The sequence below is a fragment of the Girardinichthys multiradiatus genome, chromosome 3, assembly GCF_021462225.1.
Source record: "Girardinichthys multiradiatus isolate DD_20200921_A chromosome 3, DD_fGirMul_XY1, whole genome shotgun sequence".
In the NCBI taxonomy this organism is placed as follows: Eukaryota; Metazoa; Chordata; class Actinopteri; order Cyprinodontiformes; family Goodeidae; genus Girardinichthys; species Girardinichthys multiradiatus.
The window spans coordinates 9,169,125-9,188,212 of NC_061796.1; the positions used below are offsets into that span (position 1 = coordinate 9,169,125).

Genomic DNA, 19,088 nt, shown 5'->3' on the forward strand with positions numbered 1-19,088 from the left:
TTATTGTTCAATAAAACTTTATTTCACTTTCAGATTAATGTTTAACCACTCACTTTTTCCTCTAAAACAAACAATAATGGATCAGTGGTGTCATAATAAAATAAAACAGTCCAACAGACACTCTTCCAGTCAATGCATGTAGATAGCAAGGCTGCCAACACAACAAATCTTCATTAAATTGTGTTAAATCATTCAAATAGCTGTTCATTCTGACAACACACTCATACTGTATATGTGCCGCACCTTTCCCTGCTCCCATGACACTTTACTCACATGTAGATAAACAATGCAGTGTTATTTTAACAACAATAAATTCAGAAGTTCCTATGCGTGGGGAAAGCTTCATGTTACATGCCCAGCATTTCTTGAAGAGCCTGCATGCCTCAGCCTTAAACACTGTATCGCCAGACTGACGTCTATAATAAAAAAAACTAGTCAACTAGTCATCAATGCAACTTCATACACTGTGAGTTACCGGTAGGCATTTAAAGGTTAACACAATTAACATCATTATAATGCCATGTTTTAGCTGAAAATATTTAGTAAGAAAATGAACTCAGTTCTTTTAGCCTTTGCTTGCATCCGCTTTTGTTTTATTGCACATTGCACTGATGTCTTCTCAGTTAAAAATGTTGAATACCTCCCCTTCCATTAATGTTATTTTCTCCGATCCTTTTTTCAGGCCACCACCCAGTAGCTATTATGGATTGGTGCCATGTGGGCAATTAACCAGGGTGGCATTAGTGGGGAGCATAGATAAAAACAAATGAAACCTGTCAGTTGCACCTGTCAGCAGGTTTTGTATTGCTTTCATGCATGTGGAGTAAGTGGGACCCACTGCTTGCTCCTGAGAACAGGGACGCTTTATGGTGGACTGCAGTGATTTTATCTCACCCCAGAATTACCCTTATTTGCTACATTTGATTGGTTGCTGGATGGCAGAAGGCGGGACTTGCCAAGGTAATTCATACACGAACCGCTACGTTCACAATTTCTCTGCAAACTGGATGTTCACATCGCACATCAATACTTATAACTCTAAAGATTGATAAATTAAGTACAGTAGGCGAAGAAGATCAATCTTTGACATAAGCAGAAACAAGGACAGGCACAATGCACATCTACCTGGGGGTATGACAGGATTAAACAGTCAGAGTTGGCATGCCATCCTGCTATAAGGTCTTTTAAATCAATACTGGACATTAGGTCATTTATATATATATAAACTACTTATATAAATGTAGCTGGAATTTCAATAAGCCTACAGATAACACCATTAACAACCACATCAATTTAAAAATGGCCAAACACATCATCAAGTAAATTAAGTAAAGCCTCATCTGTGATCAAAACACAAACATCAGTTCAAAATGTGCAAAAGTGGTAACAAGTGTTACAAAATTGTAAGATAACAAAAATCGACATTTTAGGATTTCTAGCAGGTAAACAGTGTTGGAAGAAGCTGGATTTTAGTCAGTTTCAGCTAAATTCCTTTCACTGTTTAACGGATTAGGTTTTGCAACCAACCACCAGATGTCTCTGTTCAATCGGCATGTCCTACAGGGAAAATCAGTTTAAGAACAAACTCTTCTCTTTCCGTATTGTCCATTTCTCAGAGCCCAGTGTTTACTGCCTAACCATGGATAGTCTAAGCACGTTTCTTCTCGTTTAACCCAACTTCTTGTGCAGTTCCTTTCTATCATAGTAATAGGTATTCAGCCCCGAACACATGATTAAACACATTTAGAACCGTGTCACTAATAAATTGGTACCTCTTCAGCTGAGAAAGAGATACAAGAAAAGCGGATAAATTACATTCACTAACCTATAAAACAGTGTTTCACCATTAAATCTCTTATTACAGTTACGCAAAAACCTTTCTACTCGTGTTTACTGCAGGTCACAGATTTAGCTCCTGATTATCTGTGGCATCATGAATATGAATCTTTTTCTTTTACAGGGATTGCGTTGCATCAAGTATTTCCTGTAGTTCTCATCCCATTCTAAATGCAGTGAGACTAATACTGCTGGACACAACGGGTGTTGGTGTGTAACTGTGGGCAAATCATCATTCACAGACTCACCCACACAAATTGAAAACATTCTCTGGGTAAAGTAGGCGTAGCGTCTGCAGCCCTGTGCCCTCTGCACCCTCTTTTGTGAATTCACAAGGCCAGCCTTTGTGTACGATCAGAGTGTGACTGAGTGCAAGCATGTCAGAGGAGCATGTGCATATTTGCTTCCTCAAGTCTGTTTGTGGATGAGTCTCTGTGTACGGGCTCTGGTATTTGCCACTCTCCTACTGCAATAGCCCCCACTTCACCAGTTTGGGGGGGGGGGGCTGTCTTTTTACATTCGGCTATTGCAGTTGAAGCAGGCACGTTGGTGTCGAGGTGGGTGGAGGAGTGGAAAAGCTTCAGGGAACAGGGGTGGGGGGTTGGGAGAGACGTCAGCCATCATGGCAGGGGTGGCATCAGAGATATTCCCTCAGATTTTGCTTCTCCTTACAGTCTGTGTGCTGTTGGTGCAGGCTCCTAATTGTCTAACATGGCTGAAGGCTCTTATTGTGTACATCCAGTGCATCAGGAATACAGCCTGAATCTTCTATATTGTGTCAGAAAAATAAATAGATCCATTTTTTCACATTTGAGGCAGGCAGAGCGCACTAAGAAAACTATATGCCTGGTTAAGAACCATGTGAAGATGGGATTTTCAGTTTTCTTTGTCATTATTGTTGGAGTGGACAGGCTGGCACTGGGCTGGGCACGCAGCCGTGGAGGAAGAGGAGGAGAGGGAGACGGGGGGAGCAGAATTGTTGGCGGCGGAGGTTTCTCTGGGTTTATGTTTCCGATGCAGGGCAACTGCAGCCAGAATACTGATGATGTGGACATGGAAGTACATAGATCTAGGGAAAAAAAACGGAAAACTAAGCGTGACTTTTTTGTTATAGGCATTTAAACACTGAGCACAAAGAGCATTGCTAGCTAAAATAGTCCCTACATCATGAAAAGCCTTCAAATTTATCCACACTTCTCTTATAAATATAGATATCAGAAAACATTGTGAAACTGTGAATCTCACCAAAACGTTCCAGAAACAGACATGCAAGCCCGGAAACCCATTTAATTTATCAAAACGTTTTAAGATTTTCTTTTCCAGCCTTTTGTAAAAGCTTCTGAGATATTTAATGCGTGCAAAGTTGCCTGTTTTACTTGCAAGTTCACCTAAACAAATCAGCTAACCAAGCTAGACTACTTTCTGTGTCACTTTCTGTGTCACACAGAACCATGAACCTCAGGATTTAACAATAAACGCAGTGCTGTGAAACGCTACAAATACAAATCTGACAACTGCGGCGTCCATTTTCTCTGATACTCCTAAAAAAAAATCCAGTTCATCCAATTGCCCTCTAGACATTGCCTACTTAGTAATTAGAGTTAAAATGTGTAGAATTTATTTTCAATATAATAACAAAAGCTGCATGGTGGCGCAGTTGGTAGCACTGTTGCCTTGCAGCAAGAAGGTCCTGGGTTCGATTCCTGGCCAGGGGTCTTTCTGCATGGAGTTTGCATGTTCTCCCTGTGCATGTGTGGGTTCTCACCGGGTACTCCAGGTTCCTCCCACAGTCCAAAGACATGCCTGTTAGGTTAATTGGTCTCTCTAAATTGCCCTTAGGTGTATGAATGAGTGTGTGCATGGTTGTTTGTGTGTTTCCCTGTGATGGACTGGCCACCTGTCCAGGGTGTACCCTGCCTCTTGCCCATAGACTGCTGGAGATAGGCACCAGCTCCCCTGTGACCCACTATGGAATAAGCAGTATAGAAAATAGAAAATGACTGACTGACTAATAAAAGCTGTTCTGTGAAGGCCTCAGAAGCTTGTTATAGAACATTAGTGAACAGATAGCATCATAAAGACCAAAGACTGTGATTGGTTGTTAAAAAAACAACAAACAAACAAATGTGCTCCTAGTAATCGATGGAGAGAAATAAACCAAGGATAGAATTTCGATAGGATTCAGAAATGAATGATGGGGTGACGGTGGGGGCAGCGGTATCCCTGCTCTGTCTGTCTCAGTTGTTGTGTCCCTGGCCATGACACTTCACCTGCCTTGCCTGCTGATGGTGGCGCCTGTGTATGACACCCTCACTTCTGTCAGTGTGACCCAGGGCAGCTGTGGCTATATTCTACACCACGGTGAATGACTGATTGTAGTGTGAAGCGCTTTGAGGTCTCTGGGGACTTGATAAAGTGCTATACAAGTACTGGCCATTTACCATCTAACATTTACCATGACGACTTAGCAAAACAAGATTAATTGTTACGCAGCATCAACATGTTTGACCGTAGCTTATTTACATGCTCATCATTTTGATTTGCTTATGCCATGCAGGTAGTTTTCATACTGCATCTATTTCATATTAATATTAAAATTCAGCATTTTTACTATAATTACCTTCTTGTATAATGAGGTTTAGTTTGGTAAAATGGCCAAAACAAAACAGAAAAAAAGGTGGAGAAAACCAAACTGAACAGAGGAGCAGAGCCTGCTGGTGGAGGAGAAGAGAGGAGTGTTGAAAGGTAGGTTTGGTCCTGGGATCACAGTACGAAAAAACAGACATTCCTGAGCAGATCAATGCGTCGTTCCCTCTGCTCTCAGCACCAGCCTGGAATGTGAGCAAGTCTGGTACCTGCTGCAATCAGAAGCTAGAGAGGAGATAGCAGCCAACCATAGAACCTCTCCGCAGATGGGGAGAGTTGTGGATGACTATTTAGGTTTAGGCTGCTGACATCATCACGTGCAATACAGCACTGCATGAGGCAAATGGTAGTTACACCAGATACTGACTGGTTTTCAGACCTCCCCAATAAAGCAAAACAGCACATTTCAGAGTGGTCTTTTATTGCGGCCAGCCTAAGGCACACCTGTGCAATAATCATGCTGTCTAATCAGCATCTTGATATGCCACACCTGCAAGGTGTGATGGATTATCTATGAAAAGGAGAAGTGCTCACTACTTTTTCAAGGCACTGTAGATTCAGTGCCATGCGGTTTAATAGCAGGTCATACATACCTGTAGTAAACTATAGTGTGCTCTACTGAGAGAAGAAGAAAAGGCATGACAGTGTAGCAAATGGCTAGCTGGGTTGCCGCCCAAGTTACAATGTCGTAACAAAGCTTTAAGACTTTGGAGCCAATGAAGTAGTGCCTAATGGACCTCCGTATCTGGTGCAGAGAGACAGACAAAATAAAGATAAATAACTTTTTCTACACAAATTCAAATACGATCCATTTTACATTAACTGTTGCCATATAATATGCTTAAACTCAGCTTCAATTTCAATTTGCATAATTTCTTTTTTCCAGTGCAGAATTTCCAAAGGAGGGGGTTTACTCACAGCTCTTGCTGCTATGGTAATGGGGATAGCAGTGAGGAAGGTAAAATAGTAGCCTGGATAAACACCATGCCACAGGGCAGACAGGATGAAGGTCAACGGCAAGCGGTGCTTCGGAGCTCGGTCATAACACACCCTGAGAACAGGTAGAACATGACAAGAATATTTTAAGTGAAGCATACATTTATTCTAGGTTCTGTCTGTAAAATTGTGTGAACGGGTCTGCAATATTATTCTGTGAACTTACGTTTTGAGCCAAATTCCTGTTTGAATATTCCAGTTGTCAATGAAGGTCTTAAAGCTGGTTGCCGTCTGGAAAGAGTCAGTGAATGTTGGAAGTGTTTCCATCGGGATCGAAGTTCAGAATGCACGAACGTGCATGAATTAGAAAAGGCTCAAAGATTATTCATTACTGGTCAAAACTTTACATATGCTCATTGTTGGCATGAATGTCGTGTTTAATTGATGCATTCAAACCTTCTTTTTCAGGATGAAATGATAATACATCATACAACTGCGGTGTGTTTTAAACAAGAATAGTGTGTTTCACAGTGTGAAAATTACATATACAAGCTCAAATGTACGCATACACACAGCTATTATTTGACAATCCCTTAGCAAGCTGCAGAGAAACCACATTCTATTGTAACCATAAACCATAAACTTCAAGCAGCATTCTGACATGATGTTTGACCTCTTTTTATCAGATCTAGCAGAGCTCATTTTAATAAAAAATCTAACTAAAACATAGCCCACATGTTTTTTAGTAAGTTGGAGGTATTGGCTATTCCAGAAGCTAAATGTTTCCAAAACCAGTTTGTGTTTTAGACCATTGTCCTGTTGGAAGACCCAACTGTGTCCAGGTTTCAACCATCTCAGCTGAGGATTTGAGGTGACGTGGAAGATTCCTGTTTTCATTATTATATTCACTTTATGATGGTTTATTCTGAAACACCAAAACCAATTTTCTTTCCACTGAGGAAAGTACCTTTTTAGGTTAAACAGTAAAAGGGCACAGTGGGGTGTTCCAAAAGGACATTGATCCTACATGTTGATAAAAACTACTTTTAAAAGTTTTATATTGGGCATGGCCTTCCCAAAGCCCAGAGCCCAGTTTTAGATGCAACTTCAGGACTACGCTTAAAAGCTGGATTTGGGTCAGAACAATGACCAAGTTAAACGAGCTCTACCATTTCTGAGAAGAAGAGAAATCAAACATCCAGTCAGCCAACATAAAGTGTGTGGTCGATCTGAAGCTGTATGTATACATGTGAACCTGAATTTATAAACTTGATCTTCCGTGGATCACAGAAATTTCCCCAACAGTTCTGCCACCAACTCTTGTAGTTGCATGTTGTACCATTGTTACACAGTGAAAAAATGAAAGGTTCAAATGTATTATTAGAAACCCAGAATAAACTTGACATTCATCTGCATAAGAAAACACCTCATCAGAACTTTTTTTATTTTTTTTATTTTATTCAAGGGAAACAAAGAACTTACTTCAATTCCTATTATGTTGAGATTGGAGACGAGGTCCCATGAGGGTTTTCCGCTCTCATCCATCCCCAGAAAACCATAACCTGCTGCATTGTTTACTGCGTCAGCTGAAAACACACAAGAAAACAGTCATTAAGGGCTGAAGAAATACAAATCTCTATCAAACATTGTTGGAAAAAGAAGAGGGGATACACAACAGATTCCAACTTCTATAAAATCTAAGCTGACAAATAACTTACTTTCAAGAGCTAACATGTTTGTCTATGTTGTAGCTTTAAATCCCTATTTAATCAGGGGACAGGGCACATGCACAGAGCTTACCGAGCGTCCAGGCAAAGTAGAACTTGGGTCTTGCTGCTTGTATGGAGAAGAAGGCATAGGTGAGCCTGGTGAGGAAGGAGGCGTGACCGACAAAGTGGTTGTCTGCGTTATAAGTAATCGGCAACGACCGAGTGATAACGAGGAAGAGGAACATGCAGCCGCAGCAGACCAGCAGCTTTCGACAGACTGCGTTCTGGGAAAAAAATCCAGCTTCATCAAAACACATCGAAGAAGCTCAAAATTATACACGGACCAATAAACTACCGTAAACAAAGCAAAAACATAAGGAAATAATTAAATCCATACAGTTTATTTCAATTTGTTTCACTTTAATAACTTAGGTCTATGATTTAACCTTTTAGAGAAGAAAAACCCAACGTTTATTTCTGATTGGGCTTTGCTCAGTTCACATTTCAGCGACGCTTCAGCCACACATGGCTTGATGAACTTACAAGAGGGGATAGGTCAGGTGTCTTGTCGTAACCGTTCTGCCCGTTACACGTTCCAGGGTGCTGCTTTAGCCTGCAGCTGATGTGTTTGCCCTCTATGAAGTCAACGTAGTCCCTATAGTTGCTGCAAGGCCCGACCAAGACACTCAGGAAGTTCAGATTATAACTCAGATACTCAATGAGAGACGGCCTCACACTGGAGAGAGAACGAAAAGCAAATTAAAATAGATTTTTCTTTCTTCTAAAAATCAACAAAAAAGAAAAATTGAGGCAGTCGATCTGTTAATGTTATGTCTGATCACTTGAGGTCAGGTGCTCCATTATTGCTGCAGTCCATTCCACTGAACATTTCCCCATTTTATCACATTACAACCCCAAACGCTTATGTATTTAATTGAGATTTTATGTGAGCAGTACATAACCATGAAGTGGAAGAGAAATAATACACGGTTTAAACCTTTTTTTTTGTACAAATAAAACTTTGGAAAATGTGGCATGCATTTGCATTCAGCCCTGGGAAAGTAGAGCATTAATCAAAAGAAGAAGAGAACAAAGAGACAAGGCAGCTTTTAGTCATGGACTCCAAAGATGTGGTTTTATTATAAAAATAACAACAAGAAAACCATCTTATTTACAGTTTGCCAAATGCCATGGAGGGCTCACAGCAAATATTTTAACAAATATGGTCTGGTTGGACTGAGACCAAAACTAAACAGTTTGAAGTGGATGGAACAATGAACACACCATCCCTAAAGTGAAACATGGCAGTAGCTGCATCATGCTGTGGGATGCATTTCTTCCACAGGACAGGACAGAGAAGCTGGTTTGAGCTGAAAGGACGATGGATGGAGCTAAATACAGGGCAATCCTGGAAGAAAGGTCAACGTTCCAGCAGAACAATGACATTACTCATACAGTCCGAACTACAGTGGAAGGACTTAAATCAAACCGCGTTCGTGTGTTTGAACGGCCCAGTCAAAGTCCATCCATTGTCCAGGTGTCTGACTAAGCTTGAGCCATTTTGCAAAGAACCCCAAACAAGTAGCAGCTGTACTTGCAGCAGAAGGTGGATTTACAGTACTGACTCAGGAGGCAGAATACAAAAACAGATGACAGTCTGCAGAAATTTATAGGTAAAACATTGTCAAAACCATGCATCATTTTCCTTCCACTTCTCACTTATGTGCTACTTCTATCACATAGAATCCCCACTAGAACATGCCAAAATGTGCAAAAGTTAAAGGGGGAGTGAATACTTTTCTAAGGTGTTGTATATTTTCTTGCCACTTTTAGATGAAAACAAAAATAACTGCCCTACAAAGCTGTTATTCCTTTCAGGTGAATTAAACTTACACTGGAACGCTTCAGGTAACAAAAAGTAACTTTGCTCCTGACCCTCTGGTCAGAGAGGTCACATTAAAAGACAATAAAGGTCAGGTTGTAAACTAACAACAGTAATTGAAGATTTATAACCAGCAAGTGTGACACTAATCTTTATGTTTAAATCCTTCTTGTTTTTACACGCAGTTTATATTTAATTGGTCATGCGTGGTTGATGACTGATTTGAATTCGCATGCAGAAAAATGTAAGATGTTTCATGCAAAATGATGTTTTTGTTCAAAGTTTACAGCATGCTGCTTTTAGGAACAGGCTATTCACCATGATTTCACCTCCTTGTCATTGTCCTTTGTTGCTAAAAGAAAAGAAAATGTTATTTACTCTTTAAATAAGGTGTTAGTTCAGATACAATCCTCTAGTTTTTATACCAGACCTCCTTCCTATTTATTCCATTGATGCTTGACAGAAAAAGAGAGGGTGAGAGCAACTGAAACCGTCTTTCAGGGAAAACTTACCGTATAGCCACATGCTTCTGCTCCGATGTCAGCTGCTCGCTTTTCTTACAGATGCCTGAAATAATATCATAAAAAATGAAAAAAATCTAAAACTGTTCTCCACTCTGCAATACGTTTTTAGAAACATTCAAATTAGAAGGGAACCACTGGTTAATATCAAAACATGACTTTTCTTGTTTACAACAGCTCAGAAATTCAGATTATCCAGAGAGCTTTTTGCAGACTTTAAAAATGGCTGCCCTGCATTTGTTGAGCTGTTGTTTGTGTTTCTATGGAAATATTTTGGTGTCTTACCATCATGGAGCTGGAAGGCGAGTGTGGTTATCTTCTGGGTTACAATCATCAAAGGTCTGTGCAGAAAGAGGAGGAGCATCAGTTTATTGATTAATTAGGTTTTAGAGATTGTGAAATATTTATAACAAATTAAATTAAAACACCAAAATAGGAAAAAATACAATCTATGCAAATGATGAACAGAATTATGTGCAGTGATAAAAGTAACGGGCCAGAGTGTCTCTGATTTCACATCTGGGTGGCAGGAGAGACTTGTTACATAAAAGCAACTTTGAAACATCTAAGGAAAATTGATGATGGGAGCTTAGAACACAAGGAAGGCTCAAAAAGAAATAGGTTTTACAGGAATGCTGCCAAAAGCAACATTTATATTTAAATTTAGAGAAAAACATCTAGAAAGTGCAGAGCCCTTGCAGATACAGTTACAGCCAGAGTTACTGGCACCCCTGGTAAAGTTATTTAAAAAGCCTTAAAATAGATAAACATTTTCTTGCCGTAGCATTTTCTAAGACTGGAAGTTTTAGAAAATTCCAACCTCCAGTTTGAGTCTATTTTTGAATTGGTGGGGAGAAAAAGTCCCATGTTAAAGAAAAGAGGGTTTGTAAGAGAATTACCAGTAGCACAATGGCTGATACCCCTATAAAATCAATTTTGTGTTGCTTTACTTTAACCTGCGATGGGGTGCCAACCTCCACCCTACTGGCTGCTGGAGACAGACACTGAGATCCTGCAAGGATCAGGTGGGACAGAAAATTGATGGATGGATGAACTTTATTTTATTCATTTATTTATTTTAATAATCAGACTTTCTAGGAACTTCTAATTATTTATTCATGACTTTCGGTTTTCCGGAGGTATAAATATGACATGACACAGAGGCTCATTCTCTTTGCCACTGGTCACTAGGCTGGACTCATAGGCCAATATTAATGCTGCCACTACGCACAGTGAGCAAGGTTGGTACGGGAGGGCAGAAAAATCCCCAAAGCTCACTGTTAGATAAAAATTCATTAAAAAAAGTACATCTGGTCACCAAGTCTCCATAACAACCATCAGACCCTATCTACATGCAAGGCAGCTGTTTCAGACCTCATTCCTGTAGAAACCTGCGGCTGAGCCGAGGAGGAGAGTGCAGAAGAGAGGCCGAAGGGCTCTGGGCCATCTAGAAAAACTGAGCAAAGATCCTTTTTCTCTGTTTGCTCCATTCTTGTCAAATGTTACTAGAGAGGACTAAGAACTGCCCTAATGGAAAAGTATTGTACAAAGTATTGACAGCAGGAGTACTAATATTTAGTTTTTGTCCTCTAAATAAAATGGGCTCAAATTAAAGACATTTTTTAAAGTGATATTTTGGCACTATAGTTGAAGACCAGTTTAATGCACATTTTGCAACATCTTTACACAGAATAAATGGAAATGAAGTAAAACAAAACTACAACGTCTGCTTAGGTGACATTGGCCACATTACTATGTACTGAACAAGAGCCTGGAATTACAAACAGGAGATTATTATGATGAGCTCTGAGCATCAGAGCCCAAACCCCTCATTACCAACATCCATGGATGGATGCATTAAAAACATTTTAAACAGTTTTGAAGACCTTTTAAAATCATAATTTGGTGTAAACTGAGATACTTCAGAGGCATGAGTAAGATCACTGGTTGATTCTATTGTGATCCAGCTTTGAGCAACACTGATGTTAGAGGGTGTGCTCTAAAACACCAGCAAATATCAAATTAAGGGTTATCCATAGGACAAGTACACAACATAACTGAAGTTATTTCAAAAGGCAGGAACCATGGTACCTCTAAACAGTCTCGCTGCTTTAGCAGCAGGATTTTTTTCTAAAACAAGGTCATTTTCTGACATTTATTAGAGCCATTTCTTGGTTAGAGTTTGCTGTTTGGAGGCTACAGAGTGTATTTTCTTTGGTGAATCTCAGCGTTCTGTCTCAGTAGAGCCAAAGCAGGTCACTTATTAATCCTGTGCTATTTCTTCTAATCCTCTGAGTTTGGCTGAATCATCTTCTCTATTTGAACCATCTACCTCCACTTTTTAGCTTGTGAAAAAACACAACCTAAAGTTTCTACAGCATCAAAACAGCAGTGTCTTCTCCCCTCAGTTTTAGTGTCATGCAGTTTCAGTTTTAATACGTTTTTCTTCGAATACTGCCTTCTATCGCAATATACTATCCTCAAAAGTGCCTGATGAGAAGCGACCTGACATACAGAGTCCAAAACTTCAATTCTCCCACACCTTCTCCTGGTTTCATTCACATACGGATCTCTCTGTCGCAGGAATGTGATAGCGTGTGTTCACAAAGGCATGTATACACTGCATCTCTCTCCCCCTGACACAAACACACTCTCATTCCTCTCTCTGAGTGGGCTGCATTGTATGCATGGAAAGCTGTGGAAGAAAGGGGGCAGGCCATGCGGCTGGCAGTGCCAGCTCATCAGAAATTGGCAGGGGGTTGGGGGTGTAAAAGAAGCATAATTACCACACAGCATGCTTACTGCTCCACCACTGTGGTCCACACACTCAATTTTACCTGCAGACTGTACAATAATTATCTCATGGAGAAGTCCATGAGCATAAAACCTTACAGGTTAATCCGAACCAACCAGAACCTCTCTCTGCAAAAAAACAACAACACAGAAGCAGACGATCAGAGCACCACGATGATTTCGTTTCCCAGTGCTTTGCATATGTATCAACCTTTTCCACCTTTAGCACATTACAACCACAAACTTTCATGTATTTCACTGGGATTTGATGGGAAAGACTAAAATAAAATAGTTTATTGTTGTGGAAGAAAAATTATGCTGTTTTATTTATTTTTTTTTTACAAATACAAATCTGAAAAGAGTGGCATGCATTTGCATTCAGTCTCATTGAGTGAATACTTTGTAGAACTTCTGTTTGCTACAAATATAGGGGTCTTTATTTTGGCCTGTGCCACTACCAGCTTTGCACATCTAGAAATTGCCCATTTGTTTTTTTTTTTTACGATGAACATCAATTTTTATGTTTTGTCACAGATTTTGAGTTGGACTTAATTCAGGACTTTGATTAGGCCGTTCTAACACATGAATGTGCTTTTATCTAAACCATTCCCCTTGTAGTTCTGGCTGTACGTTTAGGGCCTTTGTCCTGGTAGAAGGTAAACCTCGTCCCAGGTCTCAAGTCTTTTGCAGCCAGTAACCGGTTTTCCTCAAGTATTTTTCAGTCTGTAGCTCCATCCCTCTTCTCATCAACGCTAAGAGGTTTTTTTTGTCCCTGTTGAAGAAGAGCATCTCCACAGCATGATGCTACCACCACCATGTTCCAGTTGATGTGTGGTGTTAAGTTTCACTCCACACATTGTGTTCTGTTTGTAGATCAAAAAGTTGATCGAAAAGTTCACATGTGTTTTGTGGACCTGGAGAAAGCATTCGACTGTGTCCCTCGTGGTGCCCTGTGGGGGGTGCTCCAGGAGTACGGAATCGGGGGCCCTTTATTAGGGGCCTTCCGGTCCCTGTACGAGCGGAGCAGGAGTTTGGTTCGCATTGCCGGCACTAAGTCGGACCTGTTCCCGGTGCATGTTGGACTCCGGCAGGCCTGCCCTTTGTCGCCGGTCCTGTTCATAACTTTTATGGACAGGATTTCTAGGCGCAGCCAAGGGCCGGAGGGGGTCTGGTTTGGGGACCAGAGGATTTCGTCTCTTCTTTTTGCGGATGACGTGGTCCTGACGGCCCCCTCTAGCCAAGACCTACAGCATGCGCTGTGGCGGTTCACAGCCAAGCGTGAAGGGGCTTTGATGAAGATCAGTTCCTACAAGTCCGAGGCCATGGTTCTCGACCGGAAAAGGGTGGCTTGTCCTCTTCAGGTTGGAGGGGAGTTCCTGCCTCAAGTGGAGGAGTTTAAGTATCTCGGGGTCTTGTTCACGAGTGAGGGAAAAATGGAGCGGGAGATCGACAGACGGATCGGTGCGGCTGCCACAGTAATGGGGGCGCTGTGCCGGTCCATTGTGGTGAAGAGAGAGCTGAGCCGAAAAGCGAAGCTCTTGATTTACTGGTCGGTCTACGTTCCTACCCTCACCTATGGCCATGAACTTTGGGTCATGACCGAAAGAACGAGATCACGGATACAAGCTGCTGAAATGAGCTTCCTCCGTAGTGTGGCTGGGCACTCCCTTAGAGATAGGGTGAGGAGCAGAGCCGCTGCTTCTCCACATCGAGAGGAGCCAGTTGAGGTGGCTCGGGCATCTATACCGGATGCCTCCTGGACGCCTGTTCCAGGCACGTCCCACCGGGAGGAGGCCCAGGACACGCTGGAGGGACAATGTCTCTCGGCTGGCCTGGGAACGCCTTGGGCTCCCCCCGGAGGAGCTGGAGGAGGTCTCTGGGGAGAGGGATGTCTGAGCGTCTCTGCTGAGTCTGCTGCCCCCGCGACCCGGTCCCGGATAAAGCGGAAGACAACTATTACGAGTATGACGAGTATTTGCAAAAAATTTTTTAATGCATGTGTGATTTTGCTCCACTATTATGCACCAATTTGTGTTGGTCTATCAAATAAAATCCTCATAAAATACACTAAGGTTTGTGGTTATAACGTCAAAGATTCAAGGGGTGCAAATACTATGTGGAAGTCCCAAAACATCATCTGCTAAGATTTCTCAGTTTATTCTGGACAGGTACTGCATATGCTTTCTGAGATTCCCAACCCTTCATACAGAGTGGCTATGAAGAAAAAACAAAAAAAAAAAAAAAAAGCCTGACAGAGTTGGATGCCTAATTCAATATATGACCGTAGGATGAGCTGGCTCACAGGCCTGGCTGGAAGCAAAGTCACACGGAGGACAACTGAGGCTGCCAACCAGTTCATCTACAGTGGAACGAAGCAAAAACACTGGGGACTAAAGTTTACTGTTCCCTTTATAAAATCGAAGTGAAAAAAGTATTCTGAAAACACACATTTTACCTGGAATTAATGTTTCAAATGATATAATGCAGTACCAACGTTATTTAATCCAACTCATATCTGCTTTATATTGAATAATTGCATTTCTCCAAGAACTCCTATGAAGGTTCGATCCAATGGGGGGGGGGGGGGGGGTGGGGGGGGGGGGACACCTTCTGTGGAAGGTAATCTGATCTCACCTTCCTGCTTGAACTCCTTCCTGACCCCAACACACAACAATCAAACACACCACATAAAGAAAATCACAACAAGAGTGCTCACTCTTCAGACACAACTGAAGTACAGTTCACTGTACCTGGATGGACAGTGTCAACTGTGAGCAGCTCTTCCTGCTCCATTCAAACCAGTGGGGTTATATTTACACAAGGCTGTGGCGACCGCGGAACGCTCGCTGTTTGAAAAAGTTCACTGGCAACAAAGGAGCTGTTCTACAACCGAACATCAAGAAGGTGTGGCGAAGCATAACAACCGAGGCAACAAAACAATTTAGTTCGTCCTCACCCGGAGAAGTCCGTGGAAAGTATGCCGTAGTTATAGATGAAGACTCGACTCATGTGACACGCTGTAAGATAGCCCATAGCTGTCACCATGGAGTACCTGTGTGGGAGGAGTAAACATTAGTAATGCAGACCAAAAGCCATTCAGATATTCCATAGGAATGATTGCAGAAATTACAGGAGGCTTTTTCCACCTCTGTGAGTCATTAGATGACTCACAATCTCTAAGTGCTGGAGTATTTCGCGACACTTCTTAGAAAACCATTTTTGCTGATAAAGCTCTTAAGAAACTGTGAGAAATATTAGGAGAAAAGGAGGGGTTTGATCCTTCAAACTGCCTGGACAGGATGATTGCCACATGAGTACCCTACAGGCTCTCTGGCTCTGTGAGTTTCCATTTCTAGTTATTTCCGTTTCTTTTTGGTTTTTGAAAGGTTTTTCCATTTTACTGCCATCTATAGTCTGAAAGAGAAAAGATTTATTTTTTGAAGTCAAGAAGAATCTCGAGGTTAAGTATTCACACCCCTTAAACATTTCCACGTTGTACCACGAAACAACCACAAACTACAATGTATTTTATTGGCATTTTATGTTTTAGGTCACCACAAAGCAGACAGAACTGTCAAGTGGTAGGAAGGAGATGGAGGCGTGGTTTTCGAAAGGTTTCATCTACGGTTAATACAGTAATGCTGATTTCTTTATTGTTCGGGAAAATCAGGCTGCCTAACACCTGGCATGTTCCTCATTAGCTTTGAGGTTTTGGAGACAATAATCATATAAAGATGAATTATGTGGCTGACTCCAGTGCACAAATGTTAAGTGTGGGAATGCATAGACACAAGGACTTTAAACTGTTAAACTATTAAACCTACAAGACACTAAAAAAAAGATCCAACAATGTTCTACAAGAAATAAATTATTGCCGTCATGGTCACTGGGTAAAGTAAGTCCACCTGTAGTTGTTAATAGTTTCTGGGAGGGACTGATCTAGTCTGACAAGATCAACCTGAAATCAAGAGTAACTAGGATTGCTTAACGAACTGATAGGAGTCATGTGTAGAAATCACAGACATGATTGTCAGGTCTGGAAACATGACAGGTGGCTCCTGACACATTTCCTTAAATGTATGAAGAAAAACACTTGCCTGTGTACATTGTTAAGGTCAGCTTTAATGATGAACAAATAGTTTACAGCCACCACAGCTAGAATATGAGCTGAATACCTGCAGAAAAGAACAAACACAATCAATAAACAGTGCTGCAAAGTAAGATAGAGAGATTTAGTGCATTTATCAGTACAGCTGTCAAGTATTTAAAAAATGCATCCTGTGCTACCAGATTTTGTTCTTTTTACCTACAAGAATCATGTCAACTGTCTCTGATTAGACAATACTCCATATGAGGCACATCAGTGGGACAGTATTATACAGTACCATCCAAAGCAGAAGAAGAGAAAAAAGATCCCAAGGAGCGTGGCGACGGCGTGCCGGACTATGGAGCTCGCATGACTGAGGTAGAGACGAAACCAGAAGGCAGCAACCAGGGCGAATAGCTGGCAGGCTAGGAAATTTACCTGCATTGGAGGGGTGGGGGATCACAAAAGGTAATCGATGAGTCTAGAGCGAGGCTTTGTCATGGCCACCCCAAAATGAGGCTCCACAGTGTATAAAATCTCACTCATTATGAGCAATATAACACAAAATCTATCTATCTATCTATCTATCTATCTATTGTGTGTTTTTATTATTTGTTCTAAAACCTAGAATTAAAAAATAACCTTAACCAGATAAGCAACATATACACTTAAAAAGAATGTTTTTTTTCCAAGGGTCAGCTAAGTTCTGTGGCTCAAGACAAATTTCCTCCAGTATGAAGAGGACAAAAGAAGACTTTTTGGATTGTAAAGGTTGCAGACCCCTGATCTAGGAAGTATTAATTCTACAGAGATAGTCAGGATTGGGGATCCAGGTCATATTGTTTAGGAACATGACATTAAGAGAGAGGAAGACAGGTTTCTAAAAATTATTTATTTACTTAAGTCATATGTTGTGTTTGATAGAAACTCCTGGCTGCTCACCGACGAGGAGCATAATTAAACCTCCATGACAGAGCAGTGATGGCATTTTGGTTTGAATATTATTGGTGAACTAGCCACACTTTGGAGACTTTCTGGTGGCGCTCCCCGACGATTACCTGTAATATCAACCTGCGATAAGGCGCTAAATATGTATGCTTCGTAATTGAAACAGGCCAGCTACGGTATTGATTTTGGACATGAATGAACGTCTAGTCTCTGACGTCATTCACAACAAGGATGGCGTAAACGTCTCCTCACAAACTCAAGGTTTAATTCTATAAGCCCAAACATTAACCATTACCGCGCCTACATTTACGTTTAATTTTGTTTCTGCGATATGAGCTTGACTCGTGTCCAGTTTGTCCTACCTGGTCCAGAGATAAGCCCAGGTATCCACTGACAGGGAGAAGCCACTTGGAACCAGTGGTTTTAAACATTGCATCTTCCCGTTCGTCCATCCTGTGTCGTTTTTCAGTCACGACGCCACAGTTTCGCGGCTTTTTAATGAAAAGAAAACCCCTCCGTGATATTGTCAGTGAGTGAAATACATTGCTCTGCCTCACAGGGCGTGTGACAAGCCAAACCTGTCCGGTGAACAGTGGGGACAATCCTCCGCTCTCTCCTCCCTCTCGCAGTTTTTCTCTACATCAAGCGCAACGTAATAAGAACCGATACTTGTTCCGGTCGCTGCTTTCAAAATAAAGGTATGTGGAAACTTTTTCACAATCAGTATCCCGAAGGAGCGACGCTTTGATAACATGTAGTTACCAGTAAACATATTTTAAAAAAAATACGGCACATTGTTTGCCCTGCGATGGACTGGCGACCTGTCCAGGGTGTACCCCGCCTCTCGCCCATAGACTGCTGGAGATAGACACCAGCTCCCCCGTGACCCACTATGGAATAAGCGGTAGAAAATGACTGACGGCACATTGTCTGTAAACTTACTTCTCGCTCGTCTTGTTCTTTTAAACAGAATGGCAACTGTTTAACATCACTTCCGGTGAAATTCAGACTATCTTTACAACAGACATAAAGTAATGTGGAAACAAGATTTTATCAAAAGCTTCGCCTGATAAATTGTGATTTGTCCTTGGAAATCCCACGTAAAACAAGTAAATGCGAAATCTAGAGTATGGATGCAGAATTAATTTATTCAAAACCACATTTAACTCTGTAAGTTGAAAATGTGTATGACAAAGTATCTCAGTGACTTAAAATAAGAAAGATGGCTTACTTTGTTATCCATATGACTTTTGAACATAGGTGAAAAATCTATTTTCAAATCATTTAATATCTATAAGCAGAAATAATAATTAGATCTTTAAAATAGTGTTTCTTGGATTATTAAGGTTGGTTCTAGATTTGTGGAATACACCGAAATCAGGTTTTTGATCTTTTGCTCACTTGTACATACTGAAAGTAGATTTACTAGTTAGCTTAGTTGTGCATAGATTTCAGCTTATCATTATGATCTCCAATGCATGGTAAAAAAAGGGAATATATTTAGTTTCTGAATAATCTCCTAGCTAATAAGTGGAATTTGGCGACACTTTAACTGATGATTTCTAGTTCAGTATTACAGGAAACTAACTTGTGTTCATCTTGTGCACAATTCCAACTGATGCAATAGCATCCAGTTGTGTAAGTTACATTATAGTAAATTCAGACTTGCTAAAGTATATCTAATTATGATTTATGTTGGAAAATTATTTAAATGTTGAGGGGCAAGAAAT

General features: G+C 41.0%; 1 protein-coding gene across 1 annotated transcript; it reads right to left on the bottom strand.

Annotated features, from left to right (window-relative positions):
* Positions 1-17,987, bottom strand: mboat1 (membrane bound O-acyltransferase domain containing 1). The gene is made up of 14 exons (XM_047361379.1): positions 17,937-17,987; positions 17,721-17,849; positions 16,709-16,848; positions 16,421-16,498; positions 15,280-15,375; positions 9,816-9,871; positions 9,522-9,576; positions 7,671-7,863; positions 7,219-7,411; positions 6,901-7,004; positions 5,645-5,709; positions 5,401-5,533; positions 5,076-5,227; positions 1-2,905 (listed from the first exon to the last, which is right to left on the bottom strand). Exons 2-14 carry the CDS (start codon positions 17,808-17,810, stop codon positions 2,713-2,715), a joined length of 1,548 nt encoding a protein of 515 aa, XP_047217335.1. The 5' UTR covers positions 17,811-17,849; positions 17,937-17,987; the 3' UTR covers positions 1-2,712.
* Between the last annotated feature and the right edge of the window lie 1,101 nt (positions 17,988-19,088).